This window comes from Ostrinia nubilalis, chromosome 29 (genome assembly GCF_963855985.1).
Source record: "Ostrinia nubilalis chromosome 29, ilOstNubi1.1, whole genome shotgun sequence".
Taxonomy (NCBI): Eukaryota; Metazoa; Arthropoda; class Insecta; order Lepidoptera; family Crambidae; genus Ostrinia; species Ostrinia nubilalis.
Window position 1 is genome coordinate 2,178,451 of NC_087116.1, and position 26,564 is coordinate 2,205,014.

At 41.8% G+C, this 26,564-nt stretch overlaps 2 protein-coding genes across 3 annotated transcripts in view; one reads left to right on the forward strand and one right to left on the reverse strand.

Annotated features, from left to right (window-relative positions):
* Positions 1–26,564, reverse strand: part of LOC135085672 (dynein axonemal intermediate chain 7 homolog) — a 40,017-nt gene that overhangs the window by 7,945 nt on the left and 5,508 nt on the right. For both annotated transcript variants that reach the window (XM_063980467.1, XM_063980468.1), the window contains exons 5-13: positions 25,390–25,556; positions 24,436–24,571; positions 23,406–23,506; positions 22,176–22,251; positions 21,594–21,679; positions 3,808–3,964; positions 2,680–2,822; positions 1,445–1,520; positions 743–896 (exon numbers count right to left, since the gene is read on the reverse strand). In XM_063980467.1, coding sequence (XP_063836537.1) covers positions 743–896; positions 1,445–1,520; positions 2,680–2,822; positions 3,808–3,964; positions 21,594–21,679; positions 22,176–22,251; positions 23,406–23,506; positions 24,436–24,571; positions 25,390–25,556 — 1,096 coding nt within the window. The remainder of the gene's footprint in view (positions 1–742; positions 897–1,444; positions 1,521–2,679; positions 2,823–3,807; positions 3,965–21,593; positions 21,680–22,175; positions 22,252–23,405; positions 23,507–24,435; positions 24,572–25,389; positions 25,557–26,564) is intronic.
* On the forward strand, positions 8,032–21,036 carry LOC135085668 (toll-like receptor 13). Its single transcript, XM_063980458.1, has 8 exons — positions 8,032–8,315; positions 10,657–10,769; positions 11,416–11,558; positions 12,247–12,421; positions 13,240–14,568; positions 17,199–17,332; positions 18,471–18,598; positions 19,718–21,036. The coding sequence occupies exons 1-8, from the start codon at positions 8,275–8,277 to the stop codon at positions 19,929–19,931; spliced, it is 2,277 nt and encodes a 758-aa protein (XP_063836528.1). The 5' UTR covers positions 8,032–8,274; the 3' UTR covers positions 19,932–21,036.

The window sequence follows — 26,564 nt, forward strand, 5'->3', positions numbered from 1 at the left end:
CTTATCGCCCGGTTGGTAGCGGCCTGCATCCAGCGCCTTCCTACCTACACCTACTGGAAAACGCAGCATGAGACGTCCATCCACTATAGATGGATCGACAATCTACACTGCGTTGCGGTGCGGTGCAGCTAGCTGAAGGATTTAGTAATCCGGGACAAACTTGACCTTCACTGGTTGGGTTTTTATTGGCGGTCAAGCTGTAGATCTTGGCTACACAGGAGTTGCAGCGGTGGGAAAAAGGTGGGAATAGTCCCGTAATCCGTGCTAGTGGGACGTAAACTGTGCTGCTATGCGTGTAATCTGTGCTGTTACGCACATACCTAATCTGCTGCTGCTGCACAAGATGCTTCTTGTCCTAATCCAGTAAAACTCAAGTCCCCAAAATAAGCAAGTTACAAAGTGACAATTGTAATACCTAAATGAAATCGTTTCGCTTTAACGTTTTTGGTGTGTAATAATAGTTCGCTTTGTGAAGCGATTTTGAAATTAAAATTGTCAGGAATGTTACTTTTCTAGGGGTGCTACCTTATGGTCCACCGTGTACTTTACTATGTCCCGTGCTGCATTCAACGGTACTCTATTTGAAAATTCGTTCGTTCGTTTCAGCTAAATGACGTCCACAGCTGGACAAAGGCCTCCCCCAAGGTTTTTCACAATAAACGGTCATGCGCTGCCCGCATCCAGGGTGGAAGACCCTGGACGCGGGCGACCTTTACCAGTCCTATAGTATGGTACGCCAAACCTGCGTCATCCTCTTCACGCTATAAGGCTTGTTGAAGTGCTCCTTCAGTGCCGAGGTGGGCGCGTTGGCGATCCACTTCAGCCTGACAGAGTTGCCCACACACAGCCACGTGACAGTCACGCAGACGCCTGTCACGGTCAGTATCACGCCTTTACTGCAAATGTAAGGTCATCATCAGAAACGGGACTATTCACACCTCTCGTTCCCACCGCTGCAACTCCTGTGTAGCCAGGATTTACAGCTTCATCATCATCATCATTTCAGCCACATCCACTGCTGAACATAGGCCTCCCCCAATGACTTCCACATCGCACGGTTCCATAAACGAACTAAAACTAAAGTCGCTGACATAGCCCAACGAATTAGCAGGCTGAAGTGGCAAAAATACCTGTTTGTATAATATAAAGAGCTGTGGTTTTCTGAATAAAGAAAAATAAAATAAATAAATAAAATGAGTGATGGCCGATGGGACAGCAAGGTTCTGGAGTGGAGGCCACGTACTGGAAAACGCAGCGTGGGACCTCCACCCACAAGGTGGACTGACGACCTGATAAAGGTAGCAGGAAGGCGTTGAATGCAGGCCGTTACCAACCGTGCGATGTGGAAGTCATTGGGGGAGGCCGATGTTCAGCAGTGGACGTCCTGTGGCTGAAATGATGATGATGGTACAAAAATAGTGGTTCATAAAGAATACTTACTCACCTCTGGGGGTCAGGCCGCACGTCCCACCCCTGGTAGGGTAGGTTGCTGTACCTCAACGCAGCTATTCCTATAGGCCCTGTAAATAATTAATTTTAAATTAAGTAGGCTTAATAAAGGTCGCGAGAGGTGCCTGGATGCGAGCGGCGCAGGACCCGTCTTTGTGGAAATCCTTGGGGAGGCCTTCGTCCAGCAGTGGACGTCTTTTGGCTGAAACGAACGAGGTAATAAAGTTACGATCAATCCACGATGACCAAATTTCTCGACGAGAACGCGGCCACAAAACATTTCATATTATTGGCTTGTCGTCGCGACATGTCGCGGAGTCGCAACTTAGGTTGCTAAGTGAGCTAATCTAGGCAAGCTAAGGTACGGCGGAGAGGGAGCGAGAGGCTTCGGCTGACGCCCCTATGATCCGCCCCGTCGTCCAGGGCGTCGCAGGAGGGTTTACAACCTCCAAGCTCCTCCTTAGGAGTCTCGACCGCCGGGTATGGGGATGCCCGGCGGGTGCCTAACGAGACCCGTGGCGCCGGCGCACCAGTGTCCAGGGCGCCGTTAGCGGATGACCCGAGGGGAATCACTATTCCCCTCGAAGCTGGAGGGGCTCGCCCAAGAGCGAGCTGTAGCCTGAGACGGAGCCGCGGACGAATGTCCAATAGGACAATAACTCGCGGCTTCGTATCAATGGCCCCGGAGGACACCGTCGGGTTTTAGTGGGTAGGCCCCGCCCTCCCGGCGGGGAGAGTCCCACATAACCCACTGACTGACTGTCCCCATCAGCCAGTGGGCATGCGCAAAGCATTTCCCGACGCAAAAAAAAAAGGCAAGCTAAGATACACGATAAAATCTGGGAGAGCTAAGCTACGTGACTTGATCACTTGATAGGAGAGTCTATGAGAGTCATTAAGCTATGTGAATTAAATGCAAAAAAGCAAGAAAGAAATAGGCTAGGTACGCGAGCTGATCTTGACGAGGCAAGTTCTACAAACTGGCTTATGTCCGGTGTTCATGCACGAAGACGCGACCCACCAATTTTTGGTCAAGAGAAGCGCCGGGTGCGGAAAGTTTGATCCGAGCAATCCGAGCGTCATTATTGTAGTGTGCGTGTGCACTCATGTATAATTTAGCGTGTACCGATAACACTCAAACATTAGCGGAAGAATGGTGGGGCGCGTCTTCGTCGATGACACGGTCTATAGTCAGTTGCAAAATGTTCTGGTATTTTATGGGCAACTCACACAGTACCCCAGTCCTAAACTGCACAGTCAGTTTATCCTCGTTGAACTTGTAGTCGTTGACGTAGTTGCTGGTCCACAACCGACGCTGCTCCTGCCACTGGCACACCACCGGCGGCTCCGTCCACATAACGTCTTGGGGCAGGCTGGAAGCAGCATCATCAGGTCATTTAGCTTCGAACTCCTCCGATGTTCTTCTGATTAATTTCGTTGCGGGTCCAATGACAGTTTAACTTTCCCCCGGGACAAACTTGATCTTCACTGGTTGGGTTATTGGCGGTCAAGCTGTAGATCCTGGCTACACAGGAGTTGCAGCGGTGGGAAAGCATTGTGGGAATAGTTATCAGGTCATTTAAGGACGTAGCACACTTACTTATAAACCCGGAAAGGGATCGTAACCGTATCAACTCGAGGCGGTCGGTAATGTATGAAACTCCATACTGCAACGCACACTTATCCGCACTGTAACGTAACGCCTCGTCTCGCGGTTGCCAGCGCGCTAAAGGCGATGACAGCGCGCGAAAGGCGATACGGTGTTGATCCCTTTCCGAGTTGATAAGTCTGCTATGACCTTTCACTGAGTCTCTTTTTACTGGAGGAGCGCGACCGTCCCGTATAACTAGAGGCATGACATCATTTCAGCCACAGGACGTCCACTGCTGAACATAGGCCTCCCCCAATGACTTCTATCGCACGGTTAGTAGCGGACTGCATCCAGCGCCTTCCTGCTACCTTTATTAGATTTTATTATTATTGGCAGGTAGTTGCTAATTGCTCATAAGATAGGCCCCCTTAATTGATATTTATTGTCCGTGGTGCATAATCTTTTCTTAAAGATTTTAAACCTTTGTTTGTCACCTGTCATCCGCTTTGCAATGGAGGGAAGTCCAACCTTAATTTAGAACTCTTCCTATGTTCTTCTGAATGTTGCGGGTCCAATGACAGTTTAACTTTCCCCCGGGACAAACTTGACCTTCATTGGTTGGGTTTTTATGGCGGTCAAGCTGTAGATCCTGGGTACACAGGAGTTGCAGTGGTGGGAACGAAAGGTGGGAATAGTATTTTTACCTTTATCAGACCTGTGGCTGAAATGATGATGACGTCATTTGGCTGAAATGAAAGACCACTTACTCTATAAACACCAGCGCTAGTTTCTCATACTCCTGCTCCGTCTTCTTGATCTCCCTTTCTATTTCTTCGGGGGTGCGGGTGACGCCCGGCGGGGGAGGGGACGGAGCTCGGTACTGGACCTGGTACTTCATAGGCTGGAGGCGTTTTGGGAGCTGAACTGTGGGCAAAAGAAGTTTTTACCAGGTGATAGCAAAATGTCGGTGGTGTCGCAGAAGTCTAAGGCTACGGCTGGATACTCGCGACACCTCCACTCGGGCGACGACGGAACGCCGCGGAGGTTTTAGTGGGTATTCGTTCTTCGTTCTTCGTTTCAGCCAAATGACGTCCACTGCTGGACAAAGGCCTCCCCCAAGGTTTTCCACAATGAACGGTCCTGCGCTGCCCGCATCCAGGCTCTTCCCGCGACCTTTACCAGATCGTCGCTCCACCTAGTAGGAGGCCTGCCCACGCTACGTCTTCCAGCCCGTGGTCGCCACTCGAGAACTTTCCTGCCCCAACGGCCATCGTCTCTACGAGCTATGTGCCCCGCCCACCTTTAGTGGGTATACCCCGTCCTTTTCAGGATGGAGCAGAGCCCCTTTTCAGGGCGCCGGGAGTCCCACACACCACCCTGTCCCAAAAAGGTGGTAGAAAATTGATGACACCTATTTTGAACTTTAGTGACATTTGATAAGGTTTAAAACTAATGAAAGTTAAAGGGTTGAATGTGTTTTAGGTACTTTATACCACAAATCGGTAGGGATTCCTCATTATTTTCAGGTCATTTGGTCAGTGCCTGGGTATGGGAGCGGTATGGGAGGTATGACGTGACAGAGCATACAAGCAGGCCTGTTCATCTCCGCGAGTTTACATCGAAAACAAAAACCGCACGATGGCCCACCTACAGGATACTATTCGACAAGGCCTCACATACGAGCGAACATTGACTCACGCACGCGTATTCTTGTGTTTGATGGAAGAAAATAAAGAAAATGGTGTACTAAATACTGTGCAGTATTTAACTGCCTAAATAATAATAAAAACACAGAATGTACTTTTTTAAGTTGCCTCAAGACACTGAGTAGTAAGTAGTTAACATTATTCATGATAATTCATGCTAAATCATGTATTTCCTCCGCCATTTTCCTCACTTTGGCACCTCACGTCACATCATTTTACCGAAGTCAGCCCTATAGCTTCGGCGCAGTGCCGATCACTGACGTTTGTCAACAAAATGGTGCTTGACTCTTGAGACAGGCTAAATTACACCATATTGTTAATGACATTGAGCATACATTTTTTTAAATACCTTCGCGAAGTAAAACTTCTGTACCTAGTACTTATTATTATTCTGTGAACTGTGATACAAGTCTGAAGCACACTCTGAAGTCTCGCTGACTTTTGACGTCACAAAAACACCCTCCCTTGCCGCTCCTATACCTTAGGCACTGACTTACGCGCTAGACTGAAGTTCTGTGGAGTGACTAACATCATCATCATAATCATTTTAGCCATAGAACGTCCACTGTTGAACATAGGCCTCCCCCAATGATTTCCTCATTGCCCGGTTGGTAACGGCCTGCATCCAGCGCCTTCCTGCTACCTTTATGAGAGAGTGGAGGCAAAGTAGCGTGGGACTTCAACCCTCAAGGTGGACCGACGATTAATATGGCCCTTTAATTCTGACCGCATAGTATTTGCTAAGTTTAATTTGAACAAAAATAATCCTACCGCGATATGATTACAATAAAAGATAGAAATAAGTTAATATGAATTGATTATTTCCTCGACGCGACGTTTTGACAACACGCACGTGAGATTTGCCTAAACGATGATAATGTTTTTCATTGTTTACGTAGTCATTGTTGTTGCGATTTTTATTTAGGTACTTAGATACCTAATAATTCTATAATTTGCGTCTCGTACCTAGTCTACAGGGTGTCCCAGAATGGGTGAATCAAACTGCTAGGGGAGGTAGCTCTACTAATGTACTATCTCTAAAAAATATGAAAAAACAAAATTTGAGTTCGGATTTTTTTTTAAATAAAGTGCTCTAAACTCGAAATCTAGTCATTATTTTCAAAAATTTGTTTACAGATAAACGAAGCGATCATGTACAATTAAATTAGTAAGAAAAAAGTACAAATAAACTCCAAACGCTACTTAGGCAAAGCTGATTTATTTTCACTTTAAAAAAAAAAAGTGTCCTTATGCGCTTTATTTTTTTTCATACTTTTTAGGGATAGTACATTAGTAGTAGAGCTACCTCCCCTAGCAGTTTGATTCACCCATTCTGGGACACCCTGTATGTCAAAAAACAGATCTGGTTTCTGCCTACATAACGGTCTAAGTATTTCCTTATCTATTTTACTTAGGGCGTATTTAGATGAAAAAAGCGTTATATTTAAAAGTAAGTAACAATCATGAGTAATATGTGAGAATGATATTTATCTCGTAATCTAAATTAGAAGATCGTGTTCCTAATGTAGAGTAAGGCCCAGAACAGACGGTGAAACGCAACTGCAACGAAACTGCAACTTTCTGATGATTCTTATGAATGAAACTGAATCTGAAAGTTTCAAAGTGGTCGCGTCATGTGTGGTCTCTCAACGGACGCTATGGCAGAAACTTAGATGCAACTCAAAAGTAACTAGCAGTTGCAGTTTCGTTGCAGTTGCGTTTCACCGTCTGTTCTGGGCCTAAATGGACTGAAAACTTAATAAAATAAGGGAAAATTACATTTATTTACTTCTTATACAGATATTTATCTACTTTCTTAGAAACAAGTGTTTATCTACATGAATAAGTTATTTTCTATAATCTCGAGTGTGATATCATATCAATATAATCTAAAGCTGACGTATGAATATCTTAAGTAAGCAAATCATTTCGTTTTGATATGATTAAACGTATGTTTCGCTAATCTATTAATAGTATATGAATAGGTACTCTTTTAATTGTTTATTAAATTGTAAGAGCGAGTATTGAGTGTTAATTAATAAATGCAAGGCATGGCTTCCAAACTGTATGAACGCAAGTTTTTTCTCATCATCATCATTTCAGCCATAGGACGTCCACTGCTGAACATAGGCCTCCCCTAATGCTTTCCACGTTGATCGATTGGTAGTTTTTTCTCAGAGGTGTTAAACTTTTAATTTAGAAAACGTCTTTGTATTACTTTCATAAATGCATTCACATATTATTATAAAGTTTTCATTTTATGAGTTTTCTAAATTGAGAGTTTGACACCCGTATTTACAAATACGATGCTTGCTTTAAGTGAAGCAGCAAATCGAACGCACAGCGTTGAATAGAGCTCTGTGATTGGTTCGTGTGTCACCCTGTGCGTCCACGCGCACTGTGAGATCTCATAGTAATGTTTGTGAATACGGGCGTGAGTTTTCAAGGGCTAAGTTAGTTTAGCTTAGCTCGCATAGTCTGACGTAGTTTCCAATAGTGTTTGTATACTTTTCAGTTTGCACACAACTAACGTAAGTTAACTGCAACCCGAATTTTTTCAGTAGCCGGATTTTGATTTTTAAGTACAGTGAGTAATTAATTGGTAATTTCTATTTTGTAGTGTTAATAATAAAATTATTATGTAATTTATTCTTGTAACAAAAAAAACTTGGATGGACTCGAAAAATATTTTAGATCTAAGTGATTTTTCATCTGGGAATCAAACCCAGAACCTCTGAATAGTGTGTTCAACTCTGTGACACTGGATCACAAGTAAATACAGACGCTAGCATATCAATTTTGACACTATAGCATCTTATATCTTTGTAATAAGGAATAATTTGCCACAAAAATGTACAGGTTGATGTGCTGTTACTATAGCCCGGACATTTAGCATGTAAAGCATAAAATACTTAACAAAGTCTCCTACGCCCGTATTCACAAACAACACAGTGCGCGTGGACTAGGGATGTTATGGATAATGTAGTTTCGGTTATGGATACGGTTACGGATATAGGAATAATATTATACCGGTTTCGGTTACTGTTACGGATATTTTTTTAATTCGGATATCCGAAAGTTTCGGTTACGGTTACGGATATCCATAACATCCCTGGCGTGGATGCTCGTGACACGAACCAATCACAGAGCTCTATTCAACGCTGTGCGTTCGATTTGCTGCTTCACTTATGCAAGCTTCGTTTGTGGGTGTTAACATAGTCTCTTAGTCACAGATTAGATAATACAATCAATCGATACTGGTTACCTTTCTGATTGTCACTCGTTATAATGAACGATAGCAGGCTATATTGCTGTTTAAAATAAATAAATATATTTTAAATCAAATCAAATTTAAGGTTGTGAAAAGATTTCTTTAGTGAACACACGGGAAATTCAGTGAAAAGTGCATTTTTTTGAGTTTTTTCAGTGTTTTCAGTGAAGTGACGTAGTGTGTGAAAATGATGATAAATATTAGGCCGTGACGAAAACACAGTTTTTCTTTGTGAAAAATGTTTATAATAATACAAAATGACTAATGGACTGTTAGTGCCGTTCTTGCTATGGATGCTGTAAGTACAACTGGACATTTTTAATAGACTGTTAAACGCGTACCGGAAAACGCAGCGTGAGACGTCCACCCACAAGGTGGACCGACGACATCTTAAAGGTAGCAGGTAGCAGGGACGCAGGCCGCTACCAACCGGGCAACATGGAAAGCATTGGGGGAGGCCTATGTTCAGCAGTGGACGTCCTATGGCTGAGATGATGATGATGATGATGATGATGATGAAATAGGCTGTTAAAAAGCGCTTTTACACATCCCAGTATTGCTTTTACCCTACCACTGCTTCGGGACAATAAATGGGCCAGTGCTTAGAAGAAGCAGCGCCAGAAACTCACATTAAGGCGCTACCTCGTAAAAGTTTTCGGCCGACTGAATGCCTCGCACACAGAGGGATAGAAATATGATTTCTCAGTGCGAGGAAAGGGACAGCAATAGCGCGCGCGGCGCGGAATAAAATAACGTAAGCGACAAAAATCGGAAATCATGTATTTATTGAAAAACCAAACACTATTTAAAGAAAATAACTCGACCAGTACTTAGAATATGTTATTACCTTACCAATATACAAAATTTGGTATTGAAATATTAGCCTATCTGCTTATAAAACGAAAAACCGAGTAATCGAAGGGTCATCTTTGGATTTTTTTTCTATCGAGAAAATTTTTTCCATTCATGTTTCGGCTTCGACCAGACACTAGATTTATTAGTCAACTATGACATATTTCAAAATAAGAACATAAGTAATAAGAAAAGTACGATTAAAACTAATTCTGCGCTTCTTTAAAACGCCCAATATTCGCAAGGCATCACCTTAAATAGAAACAAGAACCGTGTGTTTCCAAAAAAGTAGATAGTTATTATTAGAGATGAAACGGATAGTTGTTTGGCCGGATACCGGATACCGGATATCCGGCCAGCTGCTAGGCCGGATAGCCGGATATCCGGCGGCCGGATAGTTGGCCTATTGTCTCATTGCATTTCGTGACGAGTTTAGCGCCGCACAGATGCTTCGAACGCGATCAGTGGGTGTCTATTAGAAAGAAAGAAAGAAAGAAAATATTTTATTTGGCCCAACATATTAAATTATTACAGTATACAGTTTACAATACTTGCACATTTGTGGACCAAAATGGCATCCGCTCAGCATTGTGTCCTGCTCTGAGGTAGACCCAGAACAGGACGCTGTTATTCTGCGGAGGCCACTTTTTTAAAAGAGCGTCACATTGGACTATTAGTAGACTAGACTAGTCACACTTCGAAAATCGAATCCGTCCGAATAGAATGTCAGATTTTGCCACTTGACTAGGGGGCTGTGTGCTTACCATGAGTTTACATTAGGTGTGCTCGCTAGCGACTGTGTAAAAAAATGACATTAAATATATGACCGATTGTACAGCGCCCCTAGCGGCTACTTTCAAGAACTAAAACCTTCATAGAATTTTTTTATGCACTCGCTAGCGAGCACACCTAACGTAAACTCATGGTAAGCACACATTCGAGCGATTTCGGTTGCCATCGTGAGTGCGTGATTGAATAGTGATAATTAAATTTGTTAGCAGGGAAGCGCTGGACGCAGGCAGCTACCAATCGACCAACATGGAAAGGATTGGGGGAGGCCTATGTTCAGCAGTGGACGTCCTATGGCTGAAATGATGATGATGATGATTAAATTAGTTTACTTGCTGCATAATCTGACTGAACAGCATCATGTCATCAGACCATCAGTGAAAAAAAGATCGCCTATTTGGCAATACATATTTTGACATTAACAGATATTTACTATTTATGTACCTATTCGTCATTAGAGTGAAAATAGACCTGAAAAAAAAAAGTTTTTTGAAAGGCCTTGATATGGCTTTTTTGTAACTTTTTGGACTTTAAATAAAAGCCGTCATTATTAAAAGCCAACTTATTGATATTTACCTCAAAGATTTATGTATTTCATTTTATTAAATAGGAAATTGTCGTAGTTTTTTAATATCCGGTATCCGGCCGGATAGTGAGATACTATCCGGTATCCGGCCGGATAGTAAATGTAGGCCGGATATCCGGCCTACCGGATAGTTACCGGATATCCGTTTCATCTCTAGTTATTATGTCCCTCCTATTCTTTCCGTGAATATCGTAAGAGGTGACTAAAGGGACGAATGCGAGCCAGGCCTCCCCAACCCGTCTGGCCAGGGTGGGGAGTGTAGGACAAATCTTCCATTTGCCTCTGGTAAATTATAGAGGGTCGCTCTTGCTCGTATGTAATTTTTGATTCGCTTGCGAGTCTTGAAAGAAAGAACTTCCTTTTGAACTATAGAACCTCTTAAAATGTATGATTATGTATATTAATTTTTCAGAGCATGCCTCTCCGGGGTGGCGTGTTCCATCAAACGGAACCAGTGCCTCACCGGAGTCATGACGGATGTGCAGAACTGGGTCACGGAGACGGGGGAGCTGACCAGCTCAGTAGGTATGTATCAGTTCTCTTTAGTCGAGACGTGCACTGCTGCTGGATCAAGGTCTCCCCAACTTCCACAATGACTAGTTTTGCCTTGCCTGCATCCAGGCTTTTCGAACTCCTTCTATGTTCTTCTTATTAATTTCGTTGCGGGTCCAATGACAGTTCAACTTTCCCCCGAGACAAACTTGGCCTTCACTGGTTGGGTTATTGGCGGTCAAGCTGTAGATCCTGGCTACACAGGAGTTGTAGCGGTGGGAACGAGAGGTGGGAATAGTCCCGTATCCAGGCTTTTCTACCCCTATTTTGCGGAAGTCCACTGCTGGTTCACAAAGGTGTCCAAATTCCACAATGACCGTTTCTGCGCTACTTGCATCCAGGCACTTCTAGGATGTATCTAGACTTGTAACTGGGTCTACCTAGAGCCAGTTATGGGTCTAGCCGAATACAGACCCGATATACGGTTTTACCCGGAATGTTTGTTTATTTGTTCATTTTACTTGTCTTTCTCATCTCACCTAGAACCAATGAAATTTTTCATTCTGAAGTAATCATCGTCATCATTAGGTCATTTATGTTCTGCTGAAGCACAACCCTCTTTCATTTGCCAAAAGGAAATGGAGGATTTGGAGTGTAATTTTAAAAGCAATTCTTTCAGACATCAAGAAGTCCATGGACCTATCAGCGGTACAGAATCCAACGCTGACTCTGCAGCAGCAGCTGGCGGTCGTGACTCGTGACAGGAAGGAGCACGTCACGTACCTGAGCCTCGCTAGGAACAGCCTGACCAGGGTTCCTCCGGTGAGTGTTCTTCATCAGGTCATTTAGTCTCCACTGCAGGAGCAAGACTCTCTAATTCACCAGAGGCAAATGATGGATTTGCCAAATCTTTAATTTCCTAGTTCTTCACTCTAGCCAGACGGGTTAGGGAGGCTTATTAGATGAGAATAGGCACGTGGTATTTCGCTTGCGTAATTTCAGCCAGCGGCTATTCGGAATTCGTAACTCCAACTAGCTGGAAGATGTCCTACACTACTCTTGTCTTGCTAGAGGTCATCAATCAAGGGTAAAATTTTGAGTCCAATAGTGGCCACTTTTCTGCCAATTACTGGGTTGCTGACTTTGTATCTCCATCATCATTTCAGCCATAGGACGTCCACAGCTGAACATAGGCTACTCCGATTCCCGTAAGACTTATAAGATTTATAAATTTAATTATTGTTAATAATATTTAATAACTGTTATTTTGTATTGCTGTGCCCAACCGGGTGTGCATTTGTATGTTAGTACCTAGTACCTAACAATATACAATGTATCCATTATGTGCAATAAATAAATAAATAAAGACCGGTCCGGACCAGCGCCTTCCTGCTACCTTTATGAGGTCGTCGGTCTATATTATAACCTTTTCGGAGACCGGCTTGTTCGGAAGGCTGGAAGTCATCGAACCTGCACGCGAGACTCCATCAACTTTGTTTAATCTTTCCAGGTCTTCAACGGTGTTCTGGACAGCTACGGGTGGGATCTGGCGAAGTCACTTGAGTACCTCACTCTCTATGGGAATCGGTTCATCGAAGTCAGCTCTCCGGGAGAACAGTACGATGTGTCACTCAACGCAACTGGTGCCACCGAGATCAACACTGGCATGATACATAGAGGAGCAAGTACGGTTCTATTAATATCTTATTTATACAGGATGTCCCAAAAAGTAGTGTCAAGCCGAAGCCCTGAGGTAAAGCATCACTAGGGTTACCGGAATCACTTTTGATAGTTTTCGAGTAATGTTTTTTTTACTAATATCCTACTAATATTATAAATGCGAAAGTTTGTATGGATGTCTGGATGTTCACGCAAAAAGGACTGAATGGATTTTGATGAAACTTTACAGTACATATAGGCTAAAATTTATGACGATTTGTGGCAAAGTAAATTTCACGCGGATGAAGCCGCGGGCAAAAGCTAGTATCATATAAGCCACCTAGTCTCTACAGCCGGAGCACGATCATCTCTAATTTACCAGAGGCAAATGGATGGATGATTATTAGGCAGTGGAGTGGCAACATAGTTGCTACAATATTATAAACTTTGTCTCCTTGTATAATGTTCGGAGTCAGTCGATAATTTGACTGGCAATATAGGCTTAATCCGCTACGGGATTCTAGTCGACCAGAGAAGGTTTTTATCGCATGCACGTCAAAACCTTTATTTATCATAATAGAGTGCAAACAAGTTTTATATTATCATTCATTAGAAATGATAAGTCCTCAACTTCTCGAACAAAATACTTACGATAACATGCTGATGTATCATTTATTACTAATACATATTATAAAGAGGAAAGTTTTGATTGTTTGTTTGTATGGAATGGGCTCCGATACTACAAAATTTTGCAAAATTCTTTCACTATTAGAATCCAACATTATTTCTAATGAACATAGTCGGTACGAAATTGGCCGGGTCATATATTTTTTTCTATTTCCAGTTCGAGCGATGTGGGCAGCTGGCTTCCAATGGGTGACCTTCACCAGCCTAAGAGAACTCGACCTTAGATCCTGCGGAATAGAAACGTTGGACTCCTTCATCTTCCAAAACATGCCCATGCTGGAAGCTCTGTACCTATCAGGGAACATCATTACGTATATAAACAGCAACTCCTTCGCTGGTCTTACCAATCTTGTCCACTTGGATTTAAGCAGAAACCATGGGCCAGACGATGATAATATTGTGCACTTGTCCATAGAAAGCGATGACGTGTTTGCCAGTTTAGAGAACTTGAGATCACTGGATTTATCACACACAATGCTAAATACCAGAAGAATTTCAGCGCTTAGAAACTTAAGTGAAAGCCTGGAGAGGCTGTCGCTTTGCTTCGTTGGTGCAATCAGATTCGACTCTGGTTTTTTCGCGAACACATCCTTGAGGTACTTAGATCTGTCAGGAAATTTCGCCGTTCTAGAAAACGCTGGTGTTTTGCAAGGATTAGAAAATCGGCTGCAAGTTCTCTACGCAAGCGACATAGGCTTGAAAAGCTTTGATGTTTTCAATCGCTTTCGACGACTTGAGATACTAAAATTGACTAATAACGAAATATCTGACATGCAACAAACGACTGCAAGATCATTAGTGGACTTACAAGCTTTAGATTTGAGAAGGAATAGACTGACGAACTGGCAACGGCCGTTGTTCTCTTTGATGCCGTCTCTAAGGTTCTTAGACTTGAGAAGTAACACAGTCAATGTGATCACCGAAGACATGATCCGAGACTTGGGCCGTATATCCTTTTTGGCGTTATCAGATAACCCTATGGTTTGCAACTGTCATTCCAAGGAGTTTATAGAGTTGGCAGCGCAGAACGAGGCTTATTCTGTGAAGACGCTTCTACGCCCAATGCATGCCAGTCACAGAGAGACGTTAGACAAATTCGGCTTCCATTTAGGGTTTGTAGAAGTGAACGACATCATTTCTAGCAGAATAAACATTTCAATATCAGTGGAGAGTCTCCCAGAGATTGCGGTCAAGGGAAATTTTGTCTTAGTCGATTATGATAAGGATTCTTATTCATGTTTGGCATTATCTAAAAGCGTTACCGTGCCATTTGGAGAGGGAAGTGGTTGCAAAGAGCTGAGGTCAGATTTCGAGGCGCAATTGGAGTCAGGGAGAGCTCATTTGCTTGCGCTGTTGGCTATACCTGGAGTTCTATTGCCTGCATTGATTATAGGCTATACTTATAGAAGAAATTTAAGATACTGCTATGTGACCATGAGGAATTCGGCGATGTTGAGCATGGTGAACGAACAGAAGATAATAAGTGGTAAGTTTTTTAATACTCCATTTTTTAAACATTGTATTTAACTTTAAGGCGATAATAGTCCAACTGTGTAAGTGTCGGACTGCCGATTCGAGGGTCAGTAGTTCAAACGCTGGACTACTTATCATTCAGGTCATTTAGCCTCCACTGCAGGAGCACCACGACCTTCTATAATAAACCATTTTTTTTTTTTTTTTTTTGGCAAATGGAGGATATGGCCTACACTCCCCACGCTGGCCAGACGGGTTGGGGAGGCTGAACAAAACTATAAAACTGTCCTGCCAAAAAAGATACTAATCCTAAACTGTAGCATCTTTTTTAGTTTTTTGGTGTGCTATTTGCAATTTAGAGGTGCGGCATACAAGGTCTTTGTGTTTTATCATTATTTATCTCGGATGTACATAATTCAGTTCTCAATCGGTAGACTGATACAGTGTTAGATTTATCTGGTTTATCATCCCATTTCCATTCAAGTACATCAGTGTATTGATAAACGAAACGAAAATAATTTGGATAACGCATTTAGATAGTCAGCATGATGCTTTTGTCCTTGGTTCTAATTCGTTATGGAATTTTATTGTTGCCCTCAAGATTCTTACCTCGGCTTGCTTCTGTACGAGGGCGGTTTGATAAGTCAGTGACTTTTTTAATTTCCCGTGCAGTTATTCCAAATGCAACAGTGCTGCTGTCAACTGTAATCTATTAGTGGGCAACTGTAAAATTTTGAGCGAGCTACGTCATGCAGTTAGTGTTTGATAGCCATTCAAAGCAGACAACCTCGTGAATTTTTACGAAAATGGAAAAAGTGAATTTCGTGTGCTGATTAAGCATTAATTTTTACGTAAAAAAACCATCACTGAAACTAAGGAAAAACTTGATAAATACTACGGGGACTCGGCACCATCAATTTCAATGGTAAAGAAGTGGTTTACAGAGTTCCGTTGTGGTCGTACCAGCACTAGTGACGCCGAACGTTCAGATCGCCCAAAAGAAGTGATCACGCCGGAAATCGTCGATAAAATCCATGAAATGATATTGGATGATCGGGTAATGAAAGTGCGTGAGTTGACTCATGCTGTAGGTATCTCAACTGAACGGGTAAATCATATTTTACACGAATATTTGGACATGAGTAAACTCTCCGCGAGATGGGTGCCGCGATTGCTCACACTCGACCATAAGCGCAATCGTGTGACAACTTCAAAAGAGTGTTTAGCAATGTTCAACCGAATTTTTGCGCCGTTTTGTTACTGTGGACGAAACATGGATCCATCACAACACGCCAGAGACCAAGGAACAATCGAAACAGTGGGTTGCTCGGGGTGAACGTGGACCAAAGAAGGCCAAACGGAATCTGTCAGCCAACAAGGTCATGGCCACAGTTTTTTGGGATGCACGCGGTGTCATTCACATTGATTACCTCGAGAAAGGTAAAACAATCACCGGCGAATATTATTCAAAGCTTTTGGAGAGATTCGACGTTGACTTGAAGCAAAAACGGCCGCATTTGGCGAAGAAGAAAGTGCTGTTCCATCAAGACAATGCACGTGTGCACACTTGTTTAGTCACGATGGCCAAAATCCACGAATTGAGATACGAACTGCTACCCCATCCAGCATATTCTCCAGATTTAGCCCCCTGCGACTATTATCTGTTTCCAAACCTAAAGAAATGGCTGGGTGGGAAGAGATTTGAGTCTAATGAAGAAGTCATTAACGAAATAAACGTGTATTTTGAGAGCCTTGAGAAAACCTATTATTTGGAGGGAATAAAAAAATTAGAAAAACGCTGGACTAAATGTGTCGAGCTAAAAGGTGATTATGTCGAAAAATAAAATGTTTATTTGCCGCAAAAAAAATGTTTTATTCAAAAAGTCACGGACTTATCAAACCGCCCTCGTAGTATGACTTATTCACAGAAGAACAAGACTTTACCAGGGTTCCATAAAAAATCCATGGGACTCTTAACACCTCCGCTCTCTATTTTTATTTTTTATCGGTGGGCTGTTGTATCTCTTAAACCAAAATAGGTAGGTTTGAAATTTGTTTCTACGTCGCTATAAAAATATTTTCAACCGAAAGACGTCCAGTGATGGGCAAAGACCTTACATGCTTACCACCTCTTGTTACCACTGCTGTAACTTCTAACCTAACCAACGACGGCCAGTTTGTATTGCCAATTACTAATAGTCCCATTAACATCTCGTACTAAGCTAATATGCTTGTGTTAAGAATGGGTTCACCACAATAGTCTAGGGGCGGCAGGGTTCGAAATTTTCAAATCAGCGTTCCTTAGATCTCAAATCAGTCCGACACCTTCACCGTACGGCTATTGTCGCTTCATTCATTGGCCTGTCTTAAGAAAATTACAATTCACTCTCTCGATACGGGACTATTCCCACCTCTCGTTCCCACCGCTGCAACTCCTGTGTAGCCAGGATCTACAGCTAGACCGCCAATAACGCAACCAGTGAAGGTCAAGTTTGTCCCGGGGGGAAGTTAAACTGTCATTGGACACGCAACGAAATTAATCAGAAGAACATAGGAGGAGTTCCAAGTTAAGGTTCGACTTCACTCCATTGCAAATCCACTCTCTCGATAGAAGCCATAGATAATTAATCTGTATTTTTACAGACGATACTATATTCAACTACGACGTCTTTGTGTCATACTGCAACGAAGACAGACCGTGGGTGCTAGATCAACTCCTGAGCCACCTAGAAAATGATTGCAGCGTCAGCTTGTGTCTCCATGAGAGAGACTTTCAGGTATAATAGCAATAAACACATTTCTTTGTATTCAGAACACTATAAATAGGCTTTTGTGAGTAAAAGATAAGGCAAAAAAAAAATTATGAGATATTATGCTATGCTCCTTCCAAAATTTTACAATTTGTAAAAGTACTGTCTCACCAAAAACATTTCCATGTAAAATGATGTCAAAACGAGAAGATAACTGTGGCTCACACTGTCAAAAAGTGATCAGATCTTATGTAGAGCCAAGCTTCTAACTCTTCAAGCTCTAACTTCACTAACTCTACACGTAAGTCAAAACATTTATATCTTGGCAGTTTCACTACAGTCACGTGGGCGTCCATCCAATGTCATCTTTCAAAGTCCAATATTTTTCGAGTGTTTGACTTTGTTAACTGTCAGAACCTATGGAAAAAACTAAGCCAGTAACGTGGCAGTTTGAAGTGTCTTACTAGTCATTTAAGCTTAAATTAGGTAAGAATCTCGAAATTCGAGATACCCAGCTGTAAGTCTGTAAATACTTGTATATTGACACCCTTAAAGTTGTCTCAAAACCTACATATGGTAGGGTGTAAGCAACTATTAAATTTTAAGTTCAAAGGTCACAAAAATCGCTTTTTTTGGAAATATCTCATTTCCTATGGGTTTTTTGCTATTTGTATTTATTAACAAAAAATTTTTTTATACGGTGAACCGTTTTCGAGATAAGGGTACGTCATCAAGCATTTCGTCTAAGACGTCTTGCAGACACTTCAAGCACCATTTTGATTAAATTATTCGTTGTTTGAATCAAGTTTGAATACACTTTTGTATTATTTATAACGTGATTTGTGATTGATGGATTTCTCAGTTTTTTACAAGTGTCAAAGAGACATTTTAAAGACAATAGATTGCAATAGAGATTTAAAAATACAATAAAAGCTAAAAAAGTCTCCATCGCAATCGCCAACGAGTGATGTGCATGCGTTACGATAATTAGTGGTGTGTTTAACAGATTGTCGATAAAATAAAATATTCAGGATTTAAAAAAAAAATTCGGGTATTATTTTTTTACGGATTTGTGTTCAGTATCAGCAATATAGTAACCTCTGTAAATATGGCAAGAATGCAAAGTACACCCTGTATAGGTATTATTGATGATCTACATTTTCAGGTGGGCCTGTCGATCCTGGAGAACATAGTGTCGTGCATGGACCGCTCCAAAGCCATCATGCTGGTCATCTCCAAGCAGTTCCTGCTAAGCCAATGGTGCCAGTTCGAGATGCACTTGGCTCAACACAGGTTCGTTTGTTTCAACCATCGTTTCAGCCGAATAAGTTCCACAGCTGGACAAAGGTCTCCCCCAAGGATTTCCACAAAGAGCGGTCATGCGCCGCCCTCATCTAGGCACCTCCAGCGACCTTCACCAGATCGTCGAACGACCGTTTCAACCATATGACGTTCAAACTACAATGGTCTCCCCAAAGGATTTCCACAAGGACCGGTCCTGCTTTGCCTGCATTCAGGTACCTTCATCAGATTGACAGACCACCTAGTTGGTGGCTTGCCTACACTGCGTCTCTTGGCCCACTCACCACTCGAGAATTTTAAGCAACAAGCAACGAGCTTTGTAAGCAACACATGTGGTAAAGAAATCTATATGTTACGGTCAAAGTGATAAATGTGAAAATTATGAATAATCGCCGGTTATTATGAATAATTACCGCATGATTTGGTAAATGTGATTAATATGAGGTCATTTATGTGTGTATAAAACTAAATAGGCGGCTTAGGGGTGGCCCAAGGGCCACCCCCGCCGCACCTTAACCTATTTTTCACTTTAAATCCAAACATTATGTTATAGGCATCATGGAAAAGTAATATTATGCAAGAAACATTCCAAACTTATTATGCCAAATTATATTAATATATGATATCAAAACGTTCAAAAGTTTGGCTGTACACGAGCACGTACATAAGATGTTGTTCTCTTTTATGAAATTTGTTAGTACTAAGGTTGAATTATTAAATAATCACTGTTAAATGTGATTAATTTATCACTTTTACCGCGACTGTCGGTAATTATTCATAATAACCGGTTATTATTAATAATTTTCAATTTATCACATTAACCGTAACATATACACATTTGAGAAAAGTGCCATGAAAAGGGACTACATAAATTATGTAAAAGAATTTGCATTTGAACTACTCAGCCTTTATTGGTTTGGTTTAATTGGAGGCAAAACTGTAGATTCTGACTGTCTGTACAGGAGTTACAGTGGTGGGAACAAGATATGGTATTCCGGTTGGTAATTTAATCAAATTGTTTTTTCTTTTAGTCTTATAGGTGCCGTTCAAGGCTTATTCAAAATAATTAAAACCTGTTCCAAATAATCTAACGATGGAATTTTCTTCCAGACTTCTAGAGACCCGCCGAGAAGATCTCATCCTAATTCTTCTAGAAGACATCCCCCGCCGTCTCCGACCGAACACATTACACTACTTGATGCTGACAAAGACCTACATAGTCTGGCCGAAGAACAAGTCTGAACAACAACTGTTCTGGAAGAGATTGAAGAAGAGTGTGGTGACGCAGAGACAGAAGCATGAGGATAAGGTTTCTTTGGCGTGAAATATGTACCAGATGTGCCTTTAAGATCCCATTAGATTTACGATGTTCTTGGTTTCTGAACTCATCGACGAAACTCACATTTTCAGAGTTGTGTCTTAGACCTAGCTACCTCCAGTGTCAGGGACGTGCTAATTTTGGGACACCCTGTATGTATATTAGTATGGCGACAATAGCCCAACGGTTTATTCATTAAAATCTGGTTTTTAACCATGAAATTGCTGTTTTGTTATACTAATTAAATTATACTAAAGCCCGGTCTCTGAGCACGTAGAATTTTGTCCAATGACCCCAAGCTACCCATTCTTATCGCTCGCGCGTAATTATGTTGCTGTTGCGCTCGCACACTCACTGCGGGCGCCCGTCGCACAGTCGCGACAGCAATATAATTACTCGCGAGCGATAAGGATGGGTAGCTTGGGGTCAATGGACAAAATTCTACGTGCTCAGCGACCAGACTATAGTAATTAACTAATTCGAGTACAAATATTGTAACTAAGTTATTGTATAGATTTCAAGTAAAACTATATTGTTCCTAAAATATTTGTGGCTGGTCCAAATTACATTTAAATAAAGGACATCATCCATTTTGGTCCAAAATCAAAAGTGCCGGCCAAAAAATAAAAGTGCTGTATTCTGATAGAATACGTCCGCCTTAGCATTTATTACTATGGCACCAAAGCTGTAGCACCACTGTGCATCGTAGTATTTGAGTTCTAAAAATATATGAAACGACTGACTTTGATCTCAAATACTACGACGCACAGTGGTGCTACGGCTTTGGTGTCATAGTAACAAATGCTAAGGCGGACTTATTCTGTCAGAATACAGCACTTTTTTTTTTATTGGCCGACACTTTTGATTTTGAACAAAAAATGTATGAATAGTCGATGACTTTTAGATCTCAAATACTCGACGCACAGTGGAGCTACGGCTTTGGTGCCATAGTAACAAATGCTAAGGCAGACGTATTCTGTCAGAATACAGCACTTTTTTTTGTTGGCCGGCACTTTTGATTTTGGACCAAAAATATATGAAACGTGGATGATGTCCTTTGTAAATACTTTTGAAATACCTAGTTAGTTAAAAATAAATGTATTTTTGTAAATATTACTTTTAATTCCCCAAGATCAATTATTGTAATGCTGGTTGTAATGTAACAGCGTCGGTAACACTTGAAAATTTCGACGGTTGGGTTCAGCAGTGCACTGCTTGGTTGCTATAGGCCAGTGTTTTTCAACATTTTTCATGACACGATCCCCCTAGTATGAAAAAATATTTGGCGACCCCCCGACCTTTCGCTTTTTTTTCATGCATTTTATAATGTTACAAAGATGTTGTAGGGACCGAATTCTTCAATCCATACATTTATGCATTTGCATAATTAGATTTCGGACAAATCTATAAAAATTAAAATTAAAATTAAAATTAAAATTCATAAAATTCATTTATTTTTGCAAATAGGCTTAAAAAAGCGCTTTTACACGTCCCAATATTAACCTATCTATCTTAAAACTTCACTGTTTTTTTTACTGAGGTCGTTTTTCGACCTCTCGCGACCCCCTTATAGAGGCTTCGCAACCCCCCAGGGGGTCGCGACCCACAGGTTGAAAAACACTGCTATAGGCTGATGATGATGATGAAAAGACAAAATTTTTGACTTACGAGTGGTCAGCACGATGGATCCAGTCATCTTCTTCGGCTGAGGAGGAGTGGTCAACAGATCCAGATTCAACACGCCCCCGCAAATCCTGGACACAAAAAAAGATCTTATTCCACTTGAATATTTGTTATAGGTTTTTTAAATCATCATCATCATCATCATCATTTCAGTCATAGGACGTCCACTTCTGAACACAGGCCTCCCCCAATGACTTCCACATCACGCGCTTGGTAGCGGACTGCATCCAGCGCCTACCTTTATCAGGTCGTCGGTCCACCTTATGGGTGGACGTCACACTATAATGCAGTGCAATCCCATAGGACATGAAAGAAAGAAAGAAAGAAAGATACATTTATTACAATGGACATCACACAGATACAGACAATTACATAGACATGACAGTGGCACATAATAATGGAAGAAGAAAAAAAATAAAAACAAGAGTAAACTGACCAGTGCCACCGATTCACCAACAAGATGCCCACTGCATCGGGACCCCACTCAGCATATGCCGTGGCCCACGGTGACGAAGGCCACGGCGCTGGTTTTCAGTGTGCCCTTGCATCAGCTGAGACCAGCCTTACCTATATTTACGAAGATTCACTTCTCCAGCACGAGTTCTGGTCATGCATGTCTTCAGATACTTTTGAAATGCCAATTCTGAAAAGAAAACATCAGATTTTTATTATGGCTCTAGCTCTTAACTCAGTCAGTGCCTGAGGCATGGGAGCGGCACGGAAGGGGTGACAGTGACATATTATGACGTGACAGAATAATACAAATCTGAAACATAAAGCCATGTATTGTATTCATTAGGCAACATTTGTTGATAAACACTGTTTAGAAACTGTTCATAAACAATGTTTCATAATGTTTCATAATCTCTGTAAACAGTTTATAAGCAGTCCATAAACATAGGTGATGAAACATTGTTTATGATACATGTTGCCGTGCTCCCCGCTAGAGTGGAGAGCAAGTGTGGACGGCCAAGTTTCAGAAACCTGTGTTTATGGTAAACTTGTTTCACACTAAAGCCTGGTCCGTGAGCACGTAGAATTTTGTCCAATGACCCCTAGCTACCCATCCTTATCGCTCGCGCGTAATTATGTTGCTGTCGCGCTCGCACACTCACTGCGGGCGCCCGTCGCACAGTCGCGACAGCAATATAATTACGCGCGAGCGATAAGGATGGGTAGCTTGGGGTCATTGGACAAAATTTTACGTGCTCACGGACCAGGCTTTAGTCATAAACAGTTTATCAAAAAATGTTGCCTAATGAATACATGGCTTTTATCTGAAGTCTCACTGACATTTGACGTCTCAAAAACACCCTCCCCTGGCGCTCCCATACCTCAGGCACTGAATTAAGCACTAAATCTATTTTTTTATTTATTTAGTGGCAACCAAATCTCTCTGGGAGGTTTATTTCTGCCAATGTCGAGTGAAATATGACATAATTATTAATAGAACGTGGGTGTTTCAATTCTATTAATTTTTCATGGATTCCGTTTTTCAAGTATGCCCGTAAGCAGGTTTCAAGACGCCACCGAGTCCAAAGCGGGTTGTTCATACGACAACCCACTCGACACTCGATGCGCGCTCAAATTCGAAGTGTTTCAATGTTTTTTATAATTTATCACTTCACTGCACTTTAGAACACAAAATAACACCAAATTTGTACACTAAAGTCCATTAAATAATAAATCGAAACCATTAAAACAGATCGACCATGCTTCCCGTTCAACTACCCTCCACGGAATCCCACTAAATCTATAAATTGTTTTATCGATTAGGGACTGTAATTTCGTGTATACCGTTTTGTTCACCAATGTGCGTTCGTGGGTCCGGTAAGAAAGGGGGTTCTGCCATGTTCAGGTTGTCCAGATCTTCTTTCTCTTTTTCATTTTTTGTGTACCTAAAATAACAGGACTCGTTAACCACATTAATTGTTTGTAGGACAGTTCTAAAGCCCCATACCATAGTCTGGTCTGTGAGCACGTAGAATTTTGTCCAATGACCCCAAGCTACCCATCCTTATCGCTCGCGCCTAATTATGTTGCTATCGGGCTCGCACACTCACTGCGGGCGCCCGTCGCACAGTCGCGACAGCAAATTACGCGCGAGCGATAAGGATGGCTAGCTAGGGGTCATTGGACAAAATTCTACGTGCTCACAGACCGGGCTTTAGTCTTGTAAATGTGTTGATTTTAAGGAGCCTAATGTCTTAAAAATTTTTGCTCTACCAGCGCTTCAAGATCAACCTTTGGCATGTGCTGAGAAGAAGTGCCGCAACAAATTCAGTCACCACTGTCTGCCAATTTAAAAATAAATATCGTATCGTCACCATCATCATCAGATCATTCAATCTCCACTGCTTGATGTACGATCCTGTAACCTATGATTTCTCGTTTCAACCTAATGACGTCACTGCTGGACAAAGGCCTCCCCAATCGATTTCCACAACGACCAGTCCTGAGCTGCCTGTCTAAATGCTTCCCACAACCTTCACCAGATCTTCAGTCCTCTTTGATTTAATATAGACAAATGGAGAAGGGAAAAGTATCGTACTAAAGTCTTCATTTCAACCACAGGACGTCCACTGCTGAACATAGGCTTCCCCCAATGATTTATATACCGGTTGGTAGCGGCCTGCATCCAGCGCCTTCCTGCTACCTTTATGAGGTCAAAAGTATAAAAGAGCGGGAAGAACCTGGATGCGGGGCAGGACCGTTCGTTATGAAAATCCTTGGGAGAGGCCTTTGTCCAGCAGTGGACGTCATTTGGATGAAACGAACTAAAGTATCGTACAATTATGACTCAAACAGTATAGATATTAATACTCACGGGTTCGCCTTCAAGAAGTTCTCAAGCTCCCTCACTTTTTCCCGGATTTCTTTGTAGAACTTGTTCCTGATGTCGTCGTATTCTTTCTTCAGCTTGTACGTCTCCACGTGTTCTTTCACGTTGAAGATGAAGAGATCTGGAATTTACATTATAGGACCAGTGCTTCACTCAGTGCCTGTGGTATGGGAGTGGCACGGGAGGGTGTTTTTGAGACGTCAAATGTTAGCGAGACGTTGTACGCTCTGTGACGTCATAATATGTCAATGTCACCCCTCCCATGCCGCTCCCATAGCTCAGGCACTGACAGAGTTAAGCGGTAGACCTACAACATTAGCTTTCTCTACGACTGCATGATTTTTATTTCCGTAGATGTAACTTGCATGATGCATTTTCTTATAAAACCTTTCATTCCAAATTTCATCCTTCGTTCGTTCGTTCGTTTCAGCCGAATGACGTCCACTGCTGGACAAAGGCCTCCTCCAAGGTTTTCCACAATGAACGGTCCTGCGCTGCCCGCATCCAGGCTCTTCCCGCGACCTTCACCAGATCGTCGGTCCACCTAGTAAGAGGCCTGCCCACGCTACGTCTTCCGGCCCGTGGTCGCCACTCGAGAACTTTTCTGCCCCAACGGCCATCGTCTCTATGAGCTATGTGCCCTGCCCACTGCCACTTGATTTTAGCTATTCTGCGGAATTTTCTCCTACATATTCAAGACTTATTTTCACAAAGCTAGTCAGCCAATAGTCATAAGTCAATATTCCATCTTTATTGCGCCATGTGTAGGTCTTTAAGCCCCGGTTTCCACAAAAGTGAAGGTGAGGATTTGTGTTTGATAATAACCAATCAGATTTCGTTGTATCCACATCACCTCTTCTAGGTACCTCTTCGCTCAGCTTCGGTGGAATGGAAACCGGACCTTGTAAAAATATTATTAAAATGGCAACTATAACTTACCCACATATCTATTGGGCATGTCCCCACCCAAGTGGAAGGTTCTGGAGCTCTCGCTGAGCAGGTCTATCATAGATCTGGCCGCACGCACACACACGCATGTCCCGTCTATAATCTTTGGCAGTTTGACAGCCACCTTCATGGATGGGAAGGCAAGCTCTACTGGCTCTCTGGAATATAGTAGAAACCTTTCCTTATTTGTGCTCGCAGTGTAAAGGAAGGCCTGTAGATCGTTTCATCCACGAAGACGCGCCCCACCAATTTTTAGTCTCGGTCGCGCGGGGTGCGGGGAGTTGGATCCGAGCAATACGAGCGTCATTATTGTAGTGTGCGTGTGCACTCATGGATGATTTACGGTCATTCTCACGATTAGGCGTTCTCAGCCTAATTACCATATTATTTTTGAAATTTGGCTTAATTGACTTAAACGCATTTAAATATAAAACACATGAAAAGTACGAATTTAACAATCGTAAAGGCGTCAAATTATTCAAAACGGTTTTCGCGTAAATGAGACCCAAAAATTTTATGGTCACGGTAATTAGATAAGGCTAATACTTAATCTAACGGTAATTAGAAAAGATATGTAAAATAGCAAAAAAACAACATCTTGCATTGATAAATTTGTGCACAAATATTGTGTAGCGTCATATAAAAGGCTGTAGGTACTCTTAATAACCCTTTGCAAAAAGAAAAACACTAATTTCTATTATTTATTGTATCATGATATTTTCAGTATACTGCAAGAATCGAGGCTATAACAGGAACACTTAGTTTCAGCAAGAAGGGGCTATGTGTCACATTTAAAATGAGAGCATTTAGCTGAATCAGAATCTGAATCATCATTTTTTTGCTTATGTGGTACAAGCGATAGATACAGATAATGGATCAGGAGGTCTCACAAATTTGACTTTTCGGATATGCATATTTTATATCGAAATATGTATTAATGATATTATTAGTGTTTTTTCTTCTTTTTAATCTATTTGTGATCAGCCATCACCCATTTATCAGATTAAATTGAATTTGTAATAATGAAAGTTCCAGCTCTGCATATCTCATGATTTGTCACCTCGATTCTTTTACAATAAGTTTTCAGATTGATGCTATTCGCTTTCTCCTGAGCCTGAATGCAGAAATCTCAGAATTTAAAAGGGATGCAGCAAACAGATTTCATG

What these genes read in the sequence shown, in the direction of transcription:
- LOC135085668 (XM_063980458.1), top strand. Translation starts at nt 8,275, where the DNA reads ATGACTAATGGACTGTTAGTGCCGTTCTTGCTATGGATGCT. An exon ending in CCGTTCTTGCTATGGATGCT is followed by an intron (nt 8,316 to 10,656) that starts GTAAGTACAACT and finishes TTAATTTTTCAG; the next exon opens with AGCATGCCTCTCCGGGGTGG. An exon ending in CGAACAGAAGATAATAAGTG is followed by an intron (nt 14,569 to 17,198) that starts GTAAGTTTTTTA and finishes GTATTTTTACAG; the next exon opens with ACGATACTATATTCAACTAC.